General features: G+C 38.7%; 2 protein-coding genes across 3 annotated transcripts in view; both read right to left on the bottom strand.

Annotated features, from left to right (window-relative positions):
- DEPTOR (DEP domain containing MTOR interacting protein) overlaps nucleotides 1-18,435 on the bottom strand; it is a 741,617-nt gene that overhangs the window by 553,165 nt on the left and 170,017 nt on the right. The window lies entirely within an intron of this gene.
- COL14A1 (collagen type XIV alpha 1 chain) overlaps nucleotides 1-18,435 on the bottom strand; it is a 180,076-nt gene that overhangs the window by 105,490 nt on the left and 56,151 nt on the right. Inside the window, 8 exon segments of the mRNA XM_042461761.1 lie at nucleotides 631-776; nucleotides 9,192-9,321; nucleotides 10,942-10,989; nucleotides 10,991-11,094; nucleotides 11,250-11,411; nucleotides 13,166-13,330; nucleotides 15,921-16,040; nucleotides 16,975-17,130. Of these exon segments, the coding sequence (XP_042317695.1) occupies nucleotides 631-776; nucleotides 9,192-9,321; nucleotides 10,942-10,989; nucleotides 10,991-11,094; nucleotides 11,250-11,411; nucleotides 13,166-13,330; nucleotides 15,921-16,040; nucleotides 16,975-17,130 (1,031 nt within the window).

Here is an 18,435-nt window from a genome sequence, read left to right as displayed (position 1 = left end):
CACATTCCCTGTTAATTAACATGCTATTTTAAGCTCAGCAAAGAATCGTTACAAGAATAATATCAATCAGGAGATTCAACACAAATTGACTGATTAATCATTGCTGTCTTTCCCATCTGGGGTTCAGATCAGGGTATGGAAAATGTGTGCAACCCCCCCCCCAAGGGTTTCCAGATCTCACAATTTTGTTGTTGTTGTTTGAATGGCATAATTTATGCAACTTTTGATGCTTTACATATCATGATTAATGACATCAACAGGGACTCCTCCTTGTGCCTCTCCTTTTGTAACATCACTAGGGCCCACCCTCTGTAACATCACCAGGAATCATTCCTAGATTTTAGGGTTTTATGCTGAAATCTCAGGGCATGAGACAAGAACTGACTTTGCAAACCCTACCCATTTTTGCAGTCCCTGTCCCTCCAGGAATCTCCCAAGCATCCTAAACGCCTACCCCCAAATTATGTTTTCCTATCCCAGATTACCAAGGGAATGGGGTCCTGGCTAGGAGAAAAAAGAGGTTTCCTGCCCCTGATTCTCAAAAATAGAAACATATACACTGAAGCAAGTATTCCTTGTGCTTTTAGTACTACAGACATTCATAATTCAGTCGATGATAAGTATCCTTACCTCTTTTTCATCTGCTGCTAGCCCATCAGTGAGAGGTGCATAGAGAATCATATAACCAGTTGCACCTGGTACACCACTCCACCTTGCTCTCATGCTGCTATGAGACACATCAAACAGTTCCAGATCTGATGCCATTGGCAAAGCAACTGCAATGAGAAAAACAATGTACATTTATTTACTGGTTACATGTTTATATTGCTTTTTTATTAAAAAAAATGGTACTTCAAGTTCACAGTTTAGTTTACAACATTTGTCTATTAATCATTGGTTAGACAGAGTTTGGATTCTTAAATTATTAGGGAAACTGACATATAAATTCTGCCTTGCCAGAGGTGAATTAACTGAAGATACCTCCAAGACTACCAGGCATCCATTTATAACATATATGGCGCACATAAATTCTACATATGGCCTGCTGTTTAACCTCATGATATCCTGGAATCTATCACAATTAGCGATTTTTGGACAATGTCCTTGATAATACCCTCTGATTATACTTTGAATAATGGAAAGTTGTCTGTGTGGGGGAAGGTGGGGAAGGGATAATTTAATAATATGCAAACTCTTAATAAACATATTTTAAAAACTGGCAATTAAGCTGAATAACAAACCTCACTAAAACAAATTGAATAATAAAACCATTAAAACCATTAGCCCAGTGATTATCAAAGTTTAAAAGGCAAAAAGGAAAAGATCTATCTTCCTACCCTTCCTAAAAACAGTGATTGCAAATCTGAAGGGAGTGCATTCCACAACTGAGGAGTAACATAGGAAAAAACCTCTAAAGATCTTAGCATCTGGATAGGTTCAAAACAACAGAAGTAGCCTCAGACAGTGAGACCTTGATGATCCAATAGTTTAAAAGGGGAGAGCTGTTGATAGAAAAATATTATATATAATTAGCCACAACTCTGGAGACCAGGGTTCAAATCCCCACTTAGCCATGGAAAGTTGCTGAGTGGCCTTGGGCAAATCATTCTCAGCCTCAGAGGAAGGCAAGGGCAAAAACCCCTCTGGCCAAATCTTGCTAACAAAACCCTCTGGTGCATAAGGCTTGGCATAAGTCTGAAAAGAGTTGCAGACACACATCACACAATAACAATAATTAGGGATGGAGTAAACAGGTATGAAAATGTGGCCTGATCCTGTTTTTTTCTGAAAGCAGATCAAAACCCCACTGTCTGCATGGCCCGCTCCCAAAACTTTTTGGATGCGTCCCCATCATGCATGTGACCTCCAAGTACTCCCCACGTCCCACCCAGAAGCCATTCTATTGGATGGCCACTCCTTTAATTGGCTGCACAGTCATACGTGTGATGCTCTGCCAGTAGAGGGAATCAGTGTGCAAGCGATACATTGGAAAAGCACAATCATACCCCCCCCCCGCCATACATGCCCCCTTCTCTCCCTTCCCCCTATGACTCCTTGTTGGACTATCCTTTTTGTGTATGTTGTAATGGCAAATGTCTCACTTTTATTTGTTTGCTTTGCCACAGCCCCACACTGGCACTGAGCTGTTCATATACAGGTGCAAAGATGCACATTTTCCCTGCTAACTGGAGTATTGTGGCTTCTTTTTGCTCTAGTTTTTAGCCCCAGAGTGCAGCTTCTTTTCTGTTTCCACTTGCTTTTGTGGTGTGCATGATATAAACACCCTGCTTTCAAAGCAGCTGGAAGCCACTTTACTTTGCCTGTCTGTTTCACCCCTAGCTTAAAATTATTCTCTCACAGTGGCTGACATCCTACATGATGCTTGTAGAGTGTAAAGTTAATCACAGCTACTTAGTGCTTACACTACATCACCTTTTTGTTGAATGACAGCTTTGTGCAACTGATTGTGTATCTGCCAGTGGTGCCTACTTAGTGTTCCATTGTGAAAAGGGTTATGAGCAGTGGCTGTTTCTGTAATGCCGGTGAATAAAGTTGTACATTAGAGGCACTGGCAAAGAATTATACACCATCCAAGAATATGGATCTACATGGCTGGAATCCTGGTATTTAGTTCAAACCAGAGTAGATCCAATGAATCAATTATTAAATGGTGAGTGTACAGACAAAAACACTGTAAATAAACAATTTGTTTTCACTTTCAATACACAGAATGGTTTACAATTCATTTTGGTCTGGGTACAACCTTGTGTGATAAGAGGATTATTATTTCTCTTCTATAGACTAGGGGAGTGAGACACTCTTCCTCTAAGCAAATCTGTAATACAGTGTGCCCTTGTTATTCGCTGGGGTTTAGTTCCAGGAACCCCCCATAGATAAGAAAATCTGTGGATGCTCAAGTCCCATTCAATCCAATGGCATAACAAAATGGTGTCTTGTAAATAAAATGGAAAATCAATGTTTCCTATTTGGAATTTATGCTTTTTCTGAATATTTTCAAGCCATGGATGCTTGAATCTGTGGATAAAAATCCATGGATAAGAAGGGCCACCTGTTTAAACCCAGCACTCAGAATGACAAATCCAGATCTCTCAAGCTAAATTCCAACATTTCATTATGATCATAGAACATAAATGAATTTTGTGTTTAGACTTGGGTCCCACTAAATTCCATTATTTCTGATGTTTCTGATTACAATTCATTTAACTCTTATTGTTGGCAGTGCTGTCTGGAGCTGTTGGGAATTGAATTGAATTGATTGTGCTTTTCCAATAATTCTGGAGGGCCAAAGGTTTCTAATCTATCCTCTGAGCTGTTGTCAGATCAAACTCTGAAGTTCCTGATTAATGAGTTGTGACTATGAAGCAGGTAGTCACACTTGAATCAATGGATATCTAATCACCTGGCTGCTGTTCTTCATGCCACTGTAAATGCATGGAATAGGTGGGACATGAGCTATAGATTGCAAAAAAGACTGAGCATTACACCACAAATGGTTGGAAATCATGTTGTCCACCAGACATTGCTGGACCACAAACTCTAGCACCTCTAATCCAACAACATCTGGAGGGACACATTATTCCCATTCCTGCCCCACTATTATCTTCCTCTTGATCATTCTGAAGGAAAAAATCATGTACACTGGAACAAGAGCTCTTCTTGAAGTCATTCTTGGCAATTATTCTCCAACACCTCACCAAAAATGAATGTTTGTATTTTCCCATGTCTCAGCACGCATGACATGAATATATTTATTGCAACAGCTAAATACTATGCTCATTCAAGTTTGTGTTGAATGTGCTATAGGCTCCAATGTGTGGCTTTTCATATTTGGCAATTCATTTTAATCTGTTGCCATCTCCCAGCAAGGTCAAAACTGTATACTCTCTATATTTTTTCTATATATTCCCAATAGCAACATTTTTAGTCTTTTTAAAAACTTGAAATGTTATTTGGAGTGATTAATATTTACACATTTCAGAGTACTGCTTTATGATACTTTAGCAAAGTTTTGTTAATACAACTCTTGGAGATATTCTGCCTTAGGCAGAGGTGCAATCAGTGTTCAGAAAATGCATAAGACTTGGCTTAGTCAGAACTTGAATGAGTGACTTCAAAAGAGCACCAGGTGCTATGGAAGTGATGTTATTGGGTCAGAATGTGGTGGAATTATCATGGACTTAGTTCTTAACCAATTACTGACCAGGAGACTGATCATACAGTCGGCCCTTCTTATACACGGATTTCCTATACACGGATTCAAGCATACACAGTTTGAAATGTTCAAACAAAGTATAAATTTCAAATATCAAACCTTGATTTTCCAATTTTTTTTATAAGTGACATAATTTTGCTATGTCATTGCATTTAACGGGACTTGAGCATCCATGGATTTTGTTATACATGGGGAATTTTGGAACCAAACCCCAGCGTATAACAAGGGCCCACTGTACATGTCTGGTCTATATATACATAAATTCTTCTATAAGCAGAATCATTCAGACGTTAAGTCCCACTAAGTGCATATAGAATCATAGAATCATAGAGTTGGAAGAGACCACAAGGGCCATCCAGTCCAACCCCCTGCCATGCAGGAAATCCATATCAAAGCATCCTCAACAGATGGCCATCCAGCCTCTGCTTAAAGACCTCCAAGGAGGGAGACTCCAAGACACTGGAGTTAGCCATTCTCCAGTCACTTCTAATGGCAGTGCACACTAGTCTGCTGTGAACTACTTGTGTGCCGTGAGAAACACATTAATTAAATAAAGAAAGTCCAATAAATTCATCCTTTTGGATGCTGCCCTCAGTGTTTCAGAAAACCCATTGCTCTGACTTTTCATTCTTTACAAAAGACAAGTTATTCTATTTCACTACTTCAGGTATCATTGCATGATTTACTGACTTTCAGTGTAGAGATGCAACAAAAGGGGAGAGACCACAGTTCAATGGAAGAGTACATGCTTGTAAGGGGAAATCCCATGTAAAGTCCTGTCCATTTTCTGTTAATGGACTGAGCAGCAGGTGATGAACTTAGACTGTAAATCAGGCCTAGAACAAGGGTACACAGTTTTATGGTCAAAGGGCTTCATGTGCCCTTAGTTTACCCCAATGTGACCTCCAAAACTGATAATATATAATAACATTTCAAGTTTTTAAAAAGTCTTGAAATATATCCAGCCTTTTTCTATGGGAAAGAGATCAAGGCAGCTTACAATAGTTAAAACAGACCATTAAAAATTCACAACATACAAAAGTTAAAAATTTTGCCCACATATTTTCAAGCACATTCTCACAACTGGAAGAGCTAGAAACACTCTCTTTTAAAAATTCATATTTGCACTCCTTCACAATTGTGCCATTCATAGAGTCCTCATGGAGCACAGTCCTGTTAGAGCCAAAAATGAGAACAATGAGGACAAGAATCTCTAACATCAGTGCTGCATGTTATAGTTATTCTACTTCTACAATATTTGGGCACCTCATTCAAGAACCCTGCCCTCCTTATGCCCTTTTTTCACATCCTCCCACCAGAATTAAAAGATTTAGAGCATGAATTACTCATACTCAGTGGTACCCGCCTCTGTTTTTTTGCCTCTTTTGAGTCACAGATCTGAGAATTCCAAAGTCCATATACTGGTTATATCCATACTAAAAAGACACAGAATTCTCCCTATGTTATCTTGAGATGGTATGGAGAAAGGGTCTGGAGATTAGCAAACTATTAGAAGATTACCATCAGCCTGCAGATCCCTCCTCCATACTGTTGCAAAACAACATACAAACTGTGTGACTGCTTCATCATGGCTCCTCTTTTTAAAAAAATTTTGCCTGATGAATAAACATAGAGCTTCATAAGCTTAATTATAGAATTTTGTATCCTTTTGGTGTTAAAGGTATGAACTTTGTATTTTTTTTCCTTGTGATAAGCATGACTATCCCTAAAGAATCTCCATTGGGGTGGTTTGGCATGTTTGAATTAGAAAGGTACAGAAAAAAGTTCATACATTTACCTGTTTGATATAATTTTTGTAGGTTACTGAATTCAGCTTTTGTTACAGAATAATATGGATAATCTGAGAGCAGAGTCCATACGTATGTGCAAACTCACACAGCCCTAGGATGAAGTGATGCTGAGAACAGGGTTTGCTCTCTCACAGTCTGATGCCAGGCACTCAACTGCCAACAGATAAAGGTGAAATGCTCCTTTCTTTTAGGCCTTCATTTGATGTAGGCAGGTTCTTTTAAGTCAGGAATTAAAGAAGCAGTAAGATGAAAGGACTGCCTTCATCTCAGGATGCCTCATAACTCAGCAGCATTAATCAAACTGCTGAATATTTGGCCCATAGGTAAGAATATGTCAGAAACAAGCCTCTTAAAATCATTTGCAGCATCCCTAAAACTATGTTGCTCCAAACTAAGTAAAGTTTTTGGTACAAACTGTTCTTAGAATGTAACACACACACGTAAAAACTGTCCTTCTGCATCAGCAATCGTAAATTACTTCTTCTCAGCTGATAACTGACAGCTGGCGCCAGGTAATGGAATGGCTGTACTCTTTCCATCATTGCCTTACGATACAACCCAGAATCAGCAGCTCAGGGTGAGGAGTGAGAAAGAACTCTTATCAGGAGGCCTGCTGTTCTGTCTCTAAAGGATTTATTGCAATAACTACCACAAAAAATTATTGGCAAGCTACACTGAGGTTGAAGAAATAGAAAAGCAGATCCCAAAGGAAAGATAATAGTTTTTCTAATGTGTGAAAACACATTAAGGGAATAATGCTATATTTATTTACTTGAGAGTAAGTCCTGCTGAACTCAATGGATCTTGCAGCCAAATACTTAGGACTGGACTCCACAATTGATCTTCATGCTTGAGGTTGACTAATATTGATGCAGAAGAACCATAGAATCATAGAGTTGTAAGAGACCACATGCAGCAAGGGATAATAAAAGCACTCCCAGCCTCTATTTTAAAAACCTTCAAAAAAGGAGGTTCCACCACTCTCTGAGGCAGCACGTTCCACTGTGAAGCAGCCCATACCATCAGGAGGTTCTTCCTAACATTCAGGTAGAACTTATTTTCCTGTAGCCTGAATCCATTGCTTCATGCGCTAGTCTCTGGTGCAGCAGAAAACAAGCTTGCTCCATTTTCAATATGACGATGGTCCAAATATTTAAATATAGCTACCATGTCACCTCTTAACATTCTCTTATCCAGGCTAAACATACCCAGCAAAGGGTGGGGTGGGAGAATTTATAACACAAATGAAAACATTCCAGTTGACAGAGGTTTAATATTTTCATTACAAACAAGTTGAAATAAGAAACACTTTATAGCTCATGGATGACAAAGCCATTCAGCAAATCTCAGCTTGAAACAGTAGTTTCTACACACATTTAATCCTCTCTTCCCATGGATGGCATACCCCAGAGTCATGTTTTGCTGCAGAATTCAAGGATAACTAGACCTGTCTTCATTGTCACTTGAAGGGCAGGTTCCAACCACTTGCAAAACACAGAGCTTTTTAAAATTTCTTTTTAAACTGGGATGGGGTGGGGGTGGATCAAGCAAGCAAGCAAGCTGGGACAAAACATCTTCCAACAATTTTATTGTGGTTTTGCCATGGGGCACTTTAATATATAACTTGTTGGGAGGGCGCGTGTGTGTGTGTGTGTTTGTGAATCACGAGCAGAAAAGCAGAAGTTATATATTCTCATTGCTAGTAGGATCCAGAAAATACAAAATGTATAAAATTTACAGTACTTCTACAAAATCTAACCCAAACTCTCAATACACTGGAATTTCCAGGAGGGGCAGAAAACACCACAGAAATCATTACATGCAACATATGTAAAAATCAACCTGTATAAGGGTTAGTTTTACAGATTTATTTCCTTATGGAGGGGCTTTCGAATGAAACAGCTTTACAATGAAAATCCCAGAACATCTTGTATTAGAAGAAATGGTCTAACACTACCAATTTCTTAATGTAGATGCTTTGAATTTTGCTTGGATTCCAGTGTATGGTCTTTACTGCCTAATTAGGAAAGTCAAGTCTTTGTTCTGCTATAAAAAGATTGGCTCATATATTTTCCCACAGTAATGTCTTATTGCAAAGGCACAGTCATGCATTCAGTTTTTGATTTCACCACATTTTAGAAGTATTTATAAAGCCTGACCAGGAATATTCACAGAAAAAACTACCCAAACAAAAAATGATAGCAAAATAGTAAAATTTGCCTCTCCAACTTGCTTCTAAATTCAGGGTCAAAATACACAAGAAAGAACTCAGAAGACCTGAATTGCATTATTGCCACAACATATCAGCATACCATCCAACATTTCACAGATGAAAACAGACATCTTTGGCCAAACAATATCAAGGAGTGCTCAAGATAGCAAAAATTATTATTGAGGAAGAACACACAAGCTAGGATGGGCTGCAGCAATTTGCTTTTGCCAGAACCTAATGTGAAGAGCAAGACTCTTCCCTCTTCTCTCCTCATTGAATTAACTAAGTGCAAACTACTCTGCACTTTGACCTCAGTTTGCAGGAAGTGAAGTAGGCTGAAAACAAAGGAGGAAAGTGGGAGAAAGAGAGAGAAACTGGAAACTGGGGGAAAAGTGGGACAACACTACATCTCTTCCTCTACTATGACCCCTTCTGAGCTTAAAAGAAAGTGCAAACTATTTGCATTTTCAGCTAAATTTACAATGGAAGTAAGCTGAGGACAAAGAGGGAACGGAAGATAAATGGGAATTTTAGAAACTAGAAAATTTTAAAAGCAGCTGAAAAGGTGGGACAACAGTCTTAATCCAGATTGTCCCTGCCAAACTAGGATGGTTGGAGGGTATTCAAAGAGAATATGGTTCTTGGGGTAAAGGAGCTTCCTCCCTCCTGTTGTATATTATGGTCCCAATGAATGACTGTCCTGTAAGCTTATTTTTAAATTTTTAAAAATCATTGACTTGCTTTGCAATGACATAGTTCTGTTGTTCTGGCCTTCATGCTTAGCAGCAATCCAAAACACATGGAAAGCTTTTCAATCTTATATGGTATCAGACATAGGTTCACACTTAAAATAGTTAGATTTGAGCAATGGAAAGCTACCCTGCTAAGACAAAACTCAGATACATAATGCCTTCTGTTCTGTTCCATGACTTACGTGTAGTTGCAGTACCCCGAAGGCCTTCACTGGCAGAACTAACATATATGGCAAATACAGCTATCTGGTATTCAGTTATAGACATCAAGTTTTTCAGTACTGCTGTTGAAACACTGCCATCCACCACTACCTGCATGATGGAAGAAACTGAATTAAATAGGTTATTAAAATATGTATAAAACAAGCCTTCTCCTTCTGTTGGAAATAAGCCTTGACTTACTTCCTTAGGGGGAAGAAAGAATCCAAATTCTTCACTCAGAGAACTGATGAACAACCACTAGATATGCCCACCTTTTCACAGCATAAGTCCAAAGCCAACCTGAGGCCTTGAAGCTAGTTCATAATAGCAGAAGATAGATGAATTCAACTGAGCATCATTTATACATTACAGTTATAATAAAAAGATTGCCTCCCAAGCAACAATTAAAAATTCATACAAGATAAAGCATAATTAAATCCCAAGGTCTAGGGCAGAGGTGAACGAAAACAGAAGGCTAGGAGATGACATTAGCTCCTTGGAAAACCATGATGGTTGCACCCCACTCCCCCCACAATTTTTTTTAATTGTCCCCAAATGCATCCTAGTGGCAATATGGCATTTTTGTCATGTATTTAGGCATGCCTAGGCCATTTTAAGCCCCAAAGGGGCCTTTTCTTTTTTTAACAACAGGAACTGAGCAGAGATTAGTTTCTGTTTACTTTCTGTTTCAAAATAGGCTTCTCCTGGCCTGGGCTTAAATTGGTCTGTGGGGGAAGAGCTCACTACACTGCCTAGAAAGCATCCTGAGCAGTTAGGATAATACTGTGTGTGTGTGTGTGTGTGTGTGTGTGTGTGTATGTATTGTTTGGAAAAAACTGCAACTTTTTTGACTCCTGAGAACTACAAAAAAGCCTTGGAGAGCCTACACTTTGCCCATTCCTGGTCTAGGTCCTCAGCAATAAGATATTCTCTCCAGGAAGAACTGAAGATGGGTTCAGAGAAGACTGGTGTTTGAAAATGTCACTTCATGGAATCAGTCCTTCTGTGTACCTGTCTTACATGTATAATTTTAAGACCCCAAGAAGAACAAGTTTGCTGAAGGCTCTGGCATTTGGCTTGAAAAATACATTTCACATATTTAATCCACTGAACTTCCCTTATTACTTATAACTGTTCATGTTCAATCATCTCTGCTTTCACATCTCCACGGTAATACTTTTGAGAGCTCAATTGTCTGATAAAGCATCTTCAATACAGAAGGTGCTTAACAGAATACTAGACATAAATGACATATCTTTGTCTCATAAAAATCACAATCTAAATTTCAACAGTAGGAGACAGAAAAGGAAGGGAAGACAGGGGCAAGAGGATCAGAGGAAAAATTAGCACAAATACAGTTCTGGAGAATGTGAAGACTAACCAAGTTATTTAAACTTCCCTGACCTGTTGCCTTCCAAATATGTTGGACTAAAACCCCCATCATCCTCAGCAGTATCAACCATGTAGAATGAGGATTAAAAGCATCCAGAACTTTGGGGATTTCCAAGCTCTGGAAAACAAGCAGGTCAACTATGGATAAATCAGAAGCACTTGTGGCTCTCCTATACATATCCAGATGGCCCAGGATGTTTGACTAGATGGATGGAACCTCAGACAGATACCTCAATTTTATTCTTATAGTCTTAACAAGTTTCCAAGTGGTGAATTCACTCCTTCATCTATCAAATATTTTCAGATAATTAAGTATCTGGATATTTGCTAATCCATTACCTCTTCTGGCTGCCCTCCTCTAGTGGGATAGTAGACAACTCTGTATTTTTTCCACTTTGCCTGGGGCATGAGTCCAACTCACACGAAATCCTCTGGCTGTCACCTCAGATGTGACCAAGTCTGTAGGAGCCCCGAGTGTAGCTACCAATGTTCCTAGATTTTCAGACAATTTAAAAAAAATCACATTTCAGTTGCCCAGTATGATGAGTTCCCTCATTCAGCTATAATCTGTTCCAGCTTTTGAAAATGTTCTGCTTGTATAATATTTCAACAGAGCAGAAAAGGTGACATTTCTGCATCTCATTTACCTTTGATTTCCTTTTCCTGTTCTTCAACTCTTGAGCACACTGTCTTTGTAAGACCCTCCACAATGGAGTTCATGAAGCTGAAGTCAGCAACATTATAGACATGAGTGTTATCTGGTTCAGAGGCAATCTCTTTCAGTTCATTTTCATCCGCATTTTTCACACCTGGTGTTGGAGGAAAAAATAAAGTCTGCAGTCTTGCTTTATTCCATACAATGAGTGTTTTGACATTACCGTATATACTCAGCTATATGTTGAACTAATGTATAAGTCGAAAGCAGGTTCTGGGGAGAAAATTATGGATTTTGCCATGACCCATGGATAAATCAAGGGTAAAACTTGGAAGCTTCTTCAGTGGGTGCATGTGAGCACAGAGGAAGAGAGACTCTAATGAAGAATTTTTGCTCCAGTGTTTCAACTTTGCTTTCACCCTTCACTCCCCAAACAATGGCAGCCAGTGTGGAAAGGACTCTGTTTAACAGCAATTAATCACCCAGAGCTCTTTCTGCTTGGCTTAAGAGAAAAAGAAACTCTCCCTTCATGGGGAAATCTGAAAGAGCTGCTATCATATTACCATACTGACCCATAAATAAATTGACCTGGGATTTTGAGGTCAATTTGGGGGGATAAATTTTTAGATTTAAGGACGAGTATATACAGTAACTCTTGAAATAATTTGGAAGCCTTACGTTTTTGAACTACAACTACCTGATCCCTCCCTGGCTGGTATAGGATATACTCTTAGGTATATTTTCAGGCTATGACATGGTGTACAATTTTAGCTATATAATCTAGAATGAGTACAATCTGGGAATTGTATTATGGGTATAATGTGGAGGTTGTAACATGGGTATAATTTTAGCTATATAATCTGAGCCAGAAGTATTTCCTGACTATTCCAAGGTTTATAATTTTAGCCAATAGCCATACTGTCTAGAAGATTCTGGGAGCCATAGTCCAAAAAAGTATTTGTTCCAACTCTTGGGGGTTCCTTTCCTTCACAAGGAACCGCAGCTCCATCCTAAAAGATTTCATTAATGACACCTGGTGTCAGTCACCCATGTCACTGGGGCAATGAATCTATTCAGGTTTTAATACAAAATTTAAAGGAGCTATCCAAGATGTCAAACTTATTTTGGGAATATGGTTCAGCATTCTGGATAGCTCCTTTAAAACCAAAAGCTTCCACAGATTCACCATCCTGCCAACATGGAAGTCACCAGCCATTATTGGATTTCAGCAAAAGTGTGATTGAGCTATGAACATCCCTTGTAAGGAAGGAAGTTACTTACAGAGACTCTAATCAATGTGTCAGTAAAACAGTGTTCCTCAAGACTGGACAGCAATTTGTCAAGGGTGATACAGTTGCACCCTGCATTCCAGATCCTACAAAGAGCTCAGGGCTGGACATCCAATTCTATTCCAATGAGTTTTTATGACAATATACTGTTGTTTTTGTTATGTGCCATCACGTTGGCTTCAGCTTATGATGATCCTATGAATAAGAGATCTCCTACAGAGTCTCTCTTGGATGCTCACTTTAATGTGGTAAGGGGGTTTGAGTGTGTCAGAGAGGCTGGGATCTTATCAAGAGTTTAGACTCCTAGTAGGGTCATCCAAGACACAATACCCAAAGAGGAGACATCAAACTAAGGTTTATCCATCATCTTCAGAGAGCAGTGGCCACACCAGCAGAAGAGAGCTGATAGTTGTAATTGTAAAAGTAGCAGAAAAGGTCCAGAAGGCAAGCTCCTAGACAGCATCAGTAGGAGGAGGTGACACTCACAGAAGATCTCTTTGATACAATGGCAGTGGCTCTTCAGTATTAACTTTCATTGGTTCTGCACAGAGGGCAGCATGGGTAAACCACTTTTGAATATATTTTTTTACCTATGAACAGACAATCCAGTAATACATACCAATAGCAAACAACTCAATGCCAGCATCTCTCAGGTTTTTTGCAGGTGGGATGACATCATCTTGGGATTTCCCATCTGTGATTAATATACCAATTTTGGGGACACCAGGCCTTGCACCTGCCTCAGGCTTAAAGTTGTTTTCCAAAATAAAAGTTAAGGCAAGACCTGTAAAGTAAGAAAAGAAAAGGCAAAGAAAAAGTGATCAATAATATTAAATGTTATCAGCATTTTACTAGGCATATTGATAGCTAATATATCCCAAACAGGTTGGCTGTTGTTTGTTCAGTTTGAACAGTTGACTAGGAGGTATATGTAAATCACTAATGACACCCCACACCCATACCCATACTCACCAATGAGGAGCACCCTATGTTAGTGGGGTAGGATTTAGTTTGAATTTTAAATGAGTTGCGCAAGGTGTTAAATTCTATTTCTTAAATAAGTTCAGCAACTTGTACAGCTTCTTTGATTTCCAGGCTATAACACAGAGCAGATTCAGCATGCCACCCACAGACAAAAGGGTAACTCAATACAATTGGGAAGAAGAGAGGATAACTGGCAATTCAAAGCCTTTAGCAGCCTCCCTACAGACATTAAATTCAATGTGTGTTTCTGAGAAAGAACATGTGGCATGTTTGAAGGGGGAGAGAATTCAACAACAAAATTCAGGTGTAAAAATACACAGAGAGAAACTGCTTCTTGTTTATTATCCAGCCTGATCATTGAGGTATTTTGGCAGAAATGTGCCTAGAGATTTCAAATGGGATGATATCCCCCTTGAGTCCATGAAAAGTAGGACCTTTAGTATATTGACTTCCATTCTACAGAGCCCAATTCAAACTGAGGCGAGGCATTCAGTCTCCACTGAAAACCCTTCTTTTTCAAACTTTTTAGACGAGAAAGCTGGGCCAAAGCTAACAAAATGAAATTCAACATGGAGAAATGTAAGGTACTGCACTTAGGGCGGAAAAATTAAATGCACAGATATAGGATGGGTGACACCTGACTGAACAAGACTACATGTGAAAGGGATCTGGGAGTCCAAGTAGACCAGAAGTTCAACATGAGTCAACAGTGCGACGCAGCAGCTAAAAAGGCCAATGTAATTTTAGGCTGCATCAATAAAAGTATAGTGTCTAGATCAAGGGAAGTAATAGTGCCACTGTATTCTGATCTGGTCAGGCCCCACCTGGAATATTGTGTCCAGTTCTGGGCACCACAATTTTAAAAGGATGTGGAGAAACTGGAGCATGTCCAAAGGAAAGAGACTAAAATGGTGAAGGGTCTGGAAGCCATGCCCTACAAGGAACATCTTAGGGAGCTGGGGAAGTTTAGCCTGAAAAAGAGAAGGTTAAGAGGTGATATGATAGTCCTGTTTAAATATTTGAAGGGATGTCATATTGAGGAGGGAGCAAGCTTGTTTTCTGCTGCTCCAGAGACTAGGACCCGGAGCAATGAATGCAAGCTACAGCAAAAGAGATTCCACCTCAACATTAGGAGGAACTTCCTAACAGTAAGGGCTGTCAGACAGGAACACACTCCCTCGGAGTGTAGTGGAGTCTCCCTCCTTGGAGGTCTTTAAGCAGAGGCTAGATGGCCATCTGTCGGGGATGCTTTGATTTGGATTTCCTGCATGGCAGAATGGGGTTGGACTGGATGGCCCTTGTGGTCTCTTCCAACTCTGTGATTCTATGATTCTATGATTCTATGATTCAGACAAGCTTCTCTTGACTAACACATGCCAGTCACTTTTTAAAAATTAATGTAAATTAAGCTACAAGTTTTTGTTGTAGCTGTCATATTTGATTGCTTGATTCTATTATCCCTTTTACAAACTCTGATATAGAATGGTTTATACATTCACTAGATAAATAAAACACACTGCAAAAATCCCTTAGGCATGTCATGTCAGCAAATGTTTGAAACCAGAATTTTATGATTATTCATTGAAAGTCTGAGGGTATTTAGACAGGTACAATGAGTAATTGTTACTCATAGGAAAGACTGGATCTTGTCTAGATTCAGTCATGGATTCCTGTTACTCATCTGAGGCAAACTATTGTTTGAGATTATTCTTTGAAACAGCTGAAATCAGCTTGAGCCAAATCAATCAGTCATACAAGCTAATACCCTTTATCTTCTGTTCTTCTTGATAGAAATGGATTAATACAGACAGGTCTGATTTGGATATAATGAGAAATCATGGATGAATATGCCATGAAGTCTACTTGAACCTCAGGATCAAGTGTGACAATCATATTTTTCATCTCATACAATGGAAGAAACAGGAAGAATCCACTTCCTCGCTTAAATTAAGCATGGCTTTTTGATATATCCAAACTGGGATTTATAGTCAGTTAGTTTTTGTTTAATAAATGGATCAGTAGACACAGTTTGATCTTGGCTTGCTTTTAAAAAGCCCAAAGTTTAAACTGATGATGGTTTGACACATTCCACATATAATACAGTTAGTTTAAAGCAGCAAGTGCACACTAGAGAGGGAGAGAGGAAGTGCTCTAGCCCAAGCATTGAACAGACTCAGTGCATAATACTAATTTAGTGTTATGCTCAAACCAAGCTGTAGTAACAAGCCATTGTTTCTGAGGATTTTCAGACTTGGCTCAAATGTTGCTGAAAGGAGCCAGGAATGTCCTTAAAAAGTTCACAATATGAATAGGGTAGGTGGCAATTGTGGTTCCTTAGGAAGGTAAGCAGATTTTTGAATTATGTAAGTCATGCACAAACTATACTGTACCTGTTAAGGTGTTTCCACCCTTATAGGGTAAGTTACGAACAGCATCCAATACAGCATCTTTTGTACTATAGGTGTTCAAATGCCATTCTATTCGTGGGTCACCACTATACTGAGCAAGACCTGGGGAAGAAATGAATGTATCATGGAAGTTTACTTATACTGTTGGCCCTCTGTACCCACAGATTCCACCATCCACAGCTTGAAAATATATTTTTTAAAAAATATAAATCCCCCAAAGCAAACTTTGATTCCACCACTTTATATAAGGGACACCATTTTACTATGTCATTTCTATCTTCAGAAGGGTATATCTAGGAGAATGGAGTGGAATTTTTGTGACACTCCATAAGTTTTTGGACTGCAAGTTTCAGCAGTCCTAGTCAACAGTGAGGAATGCTGGGAGCTACAATTCAATATCTAAAGGGTTGTATAATCCCCACCTCTAAGTTATTTCTCTTAAGGAGTCTGTTCTTTGGTGCCCAGACAGATATGAGAAAGGGAGTCTGAAAATCTGCCAATACATGTTTGCAAACAACAATACTGGCCCTGTAGACTGGTCTTTCTTTGGATAGAACTGATGCAAGTGGAATCAGCAGAATGTGTGGATGTGTGAATGCATGTTCTTCAGCTTCCTCCTCACACATATCAGCTTACTGGATGCATGCCAAATATTATTTAATGACTCATTTATTTATGGCTGAGTGGAGATTCGAATTCTGGTCTCCCAGGATTCTAGTCCAACTCTTAAAACAGTACACCATGCTGACTCTCTGTTTTAATTATACCCTTCTTTAATTGAACATTAGTATGAGTCTTTTTGAAGAAGGCAAGATACAAATCCAACAATTGAATGGATGTTATTAATAGCCTTTTTTATTGCCAGAATTATTTGGCAGTCTTGGGATACTATGCACCTTAACTGGGGTGAGGGAGGCCATTAACTGCTTTGCCTCAGGCAGTAAAATGTCTTGGAGTAACCTTCCATACAATTACCATAATTAGAAAACTGAGTCACAATATGCTTGGTGATTCACTCCCTATTTTAAAAGATTACCTATTCTTGTTTTTTCAGAACCCACGTTGAAGGCTGCAACCAGATTTTCCAGGAAAAGACGAACAAGCCTGAAGTTGAATCTGCCAATGCTCCAAGAACCATCAACCAGGATCACTATATCTGCAATTGCTGGAGTTTTGCATTTAAACTGATTCTCTGTCAATATCAAAATAGCAAGGAAAAGATTTTATTCAATGAAAACTTTGGAACATGCATTGGTTTTATTTTTCCTCCCTCGGTATTATTATATATTTGAAAACAAGATAAAAGAATTTAGACTCCAATGAAGACAAGATGCAGATATCTCCTAGTTTCTCTAGAACTAGTTTGTTTGGAACAGATAAACATTTATAATGCAGTCTGAATATTTGGTAGGGGTGGTTGTAAGTCTTTTGATGTATCAGAAAGTAGAAAAAACAATAGCCTTTATGTTTGACATACCAACTTTAAAACCTCAGTTCATATAATGATCTCAAGAAATGAAGGATTTTTTTCTAACTGGCAAAAGGGAACAACTATATTTGAAAGAGGCAAGTGATCACCTATCAGAAAATACAAGTAAAATATGAATAAACTCTTTAGTATATGCACTGTTGTTATAATGTATCATAAGAGACACATAAGAGTGAAGAACAGCAATGAGAAGATCAATATGCAGGTGACCAAATAACCATTCAAAGGACACTTAATAAATGCCATTAATATTTGACCTGCAAAATGCAACACTCAGACCACAGCATTAAGACAGAGTGGTAATATTAAAACAAACAAACAAAGAAACAATGAAAGCAATCTGATGTGCAGAAGGGCTTTAAGAATGGGAGGAGATAGTGCAAATCTTTTATCATAAATTACTGAATTTGTTCTTTAAGCAATAGCAATTGGGTATGAACAATGCAAGCACATAATGTCAGCACACAAAGTTATACAGCACGCCTTAAGTTATAACACAGAAAACCTGCTTATACGTGCACAGCTGTGGTTAGGTTACAGAACAAAGTTCTTCTGGTTGAAGAAAAGCAAAATGACCTCGTTTTCACAATCCAGTGGAGGCATGCTATGATGAAGGGCAAAGGTAGAGTTAATAAATAGTGCAAGTATGAAAGTAAGAATCAAGCAAATTCCATACAAAGATGCAAGTAGCCATCTTCCTAAACATACATTAACAGCAACATAAATAAGGTTGACTGAATGGAAGCTAATGAACATAGTCTAAACATAAGCAACTTTACCAAATGTGTACAATTCCACTTCATTTGCATGCATTTTTACTTTTGTTACAATTGCTCTGTTAGGACTGTAACCACCATAACATGGCTTGGAAAAATAATTAGGAAGAATAAGCAACCAGTTGCATTGATGCAATACTAAATACAAAGGCTGATGTGTTACAAATTTGTAGTTGGTGCCTTCCATGTCAGTGGGGTGATGAATTCATTCCAGGCTTTACTCAACATGAGC

This window comes from Sceloporus undulatus, chromosome 4, assembly GCF_019175285.1.
Source record: "Sceloporus undulatus isolate JIND9_A2432 ecotype Alabama chromosome 4, SceUnd_v1.1, whole genome shotgun sequence".
Classification (NCBI taxonomy): domain Eukaryota; kingdom Metazoa; phylum Chordata; class Lepidosauria; order Squamata; family Phrynosomatidae; genus Sceloporus; species Sceloporus undulatus.
This window is presented reverse-complemented; position numbering and strand designations above follow the sequence as displayed.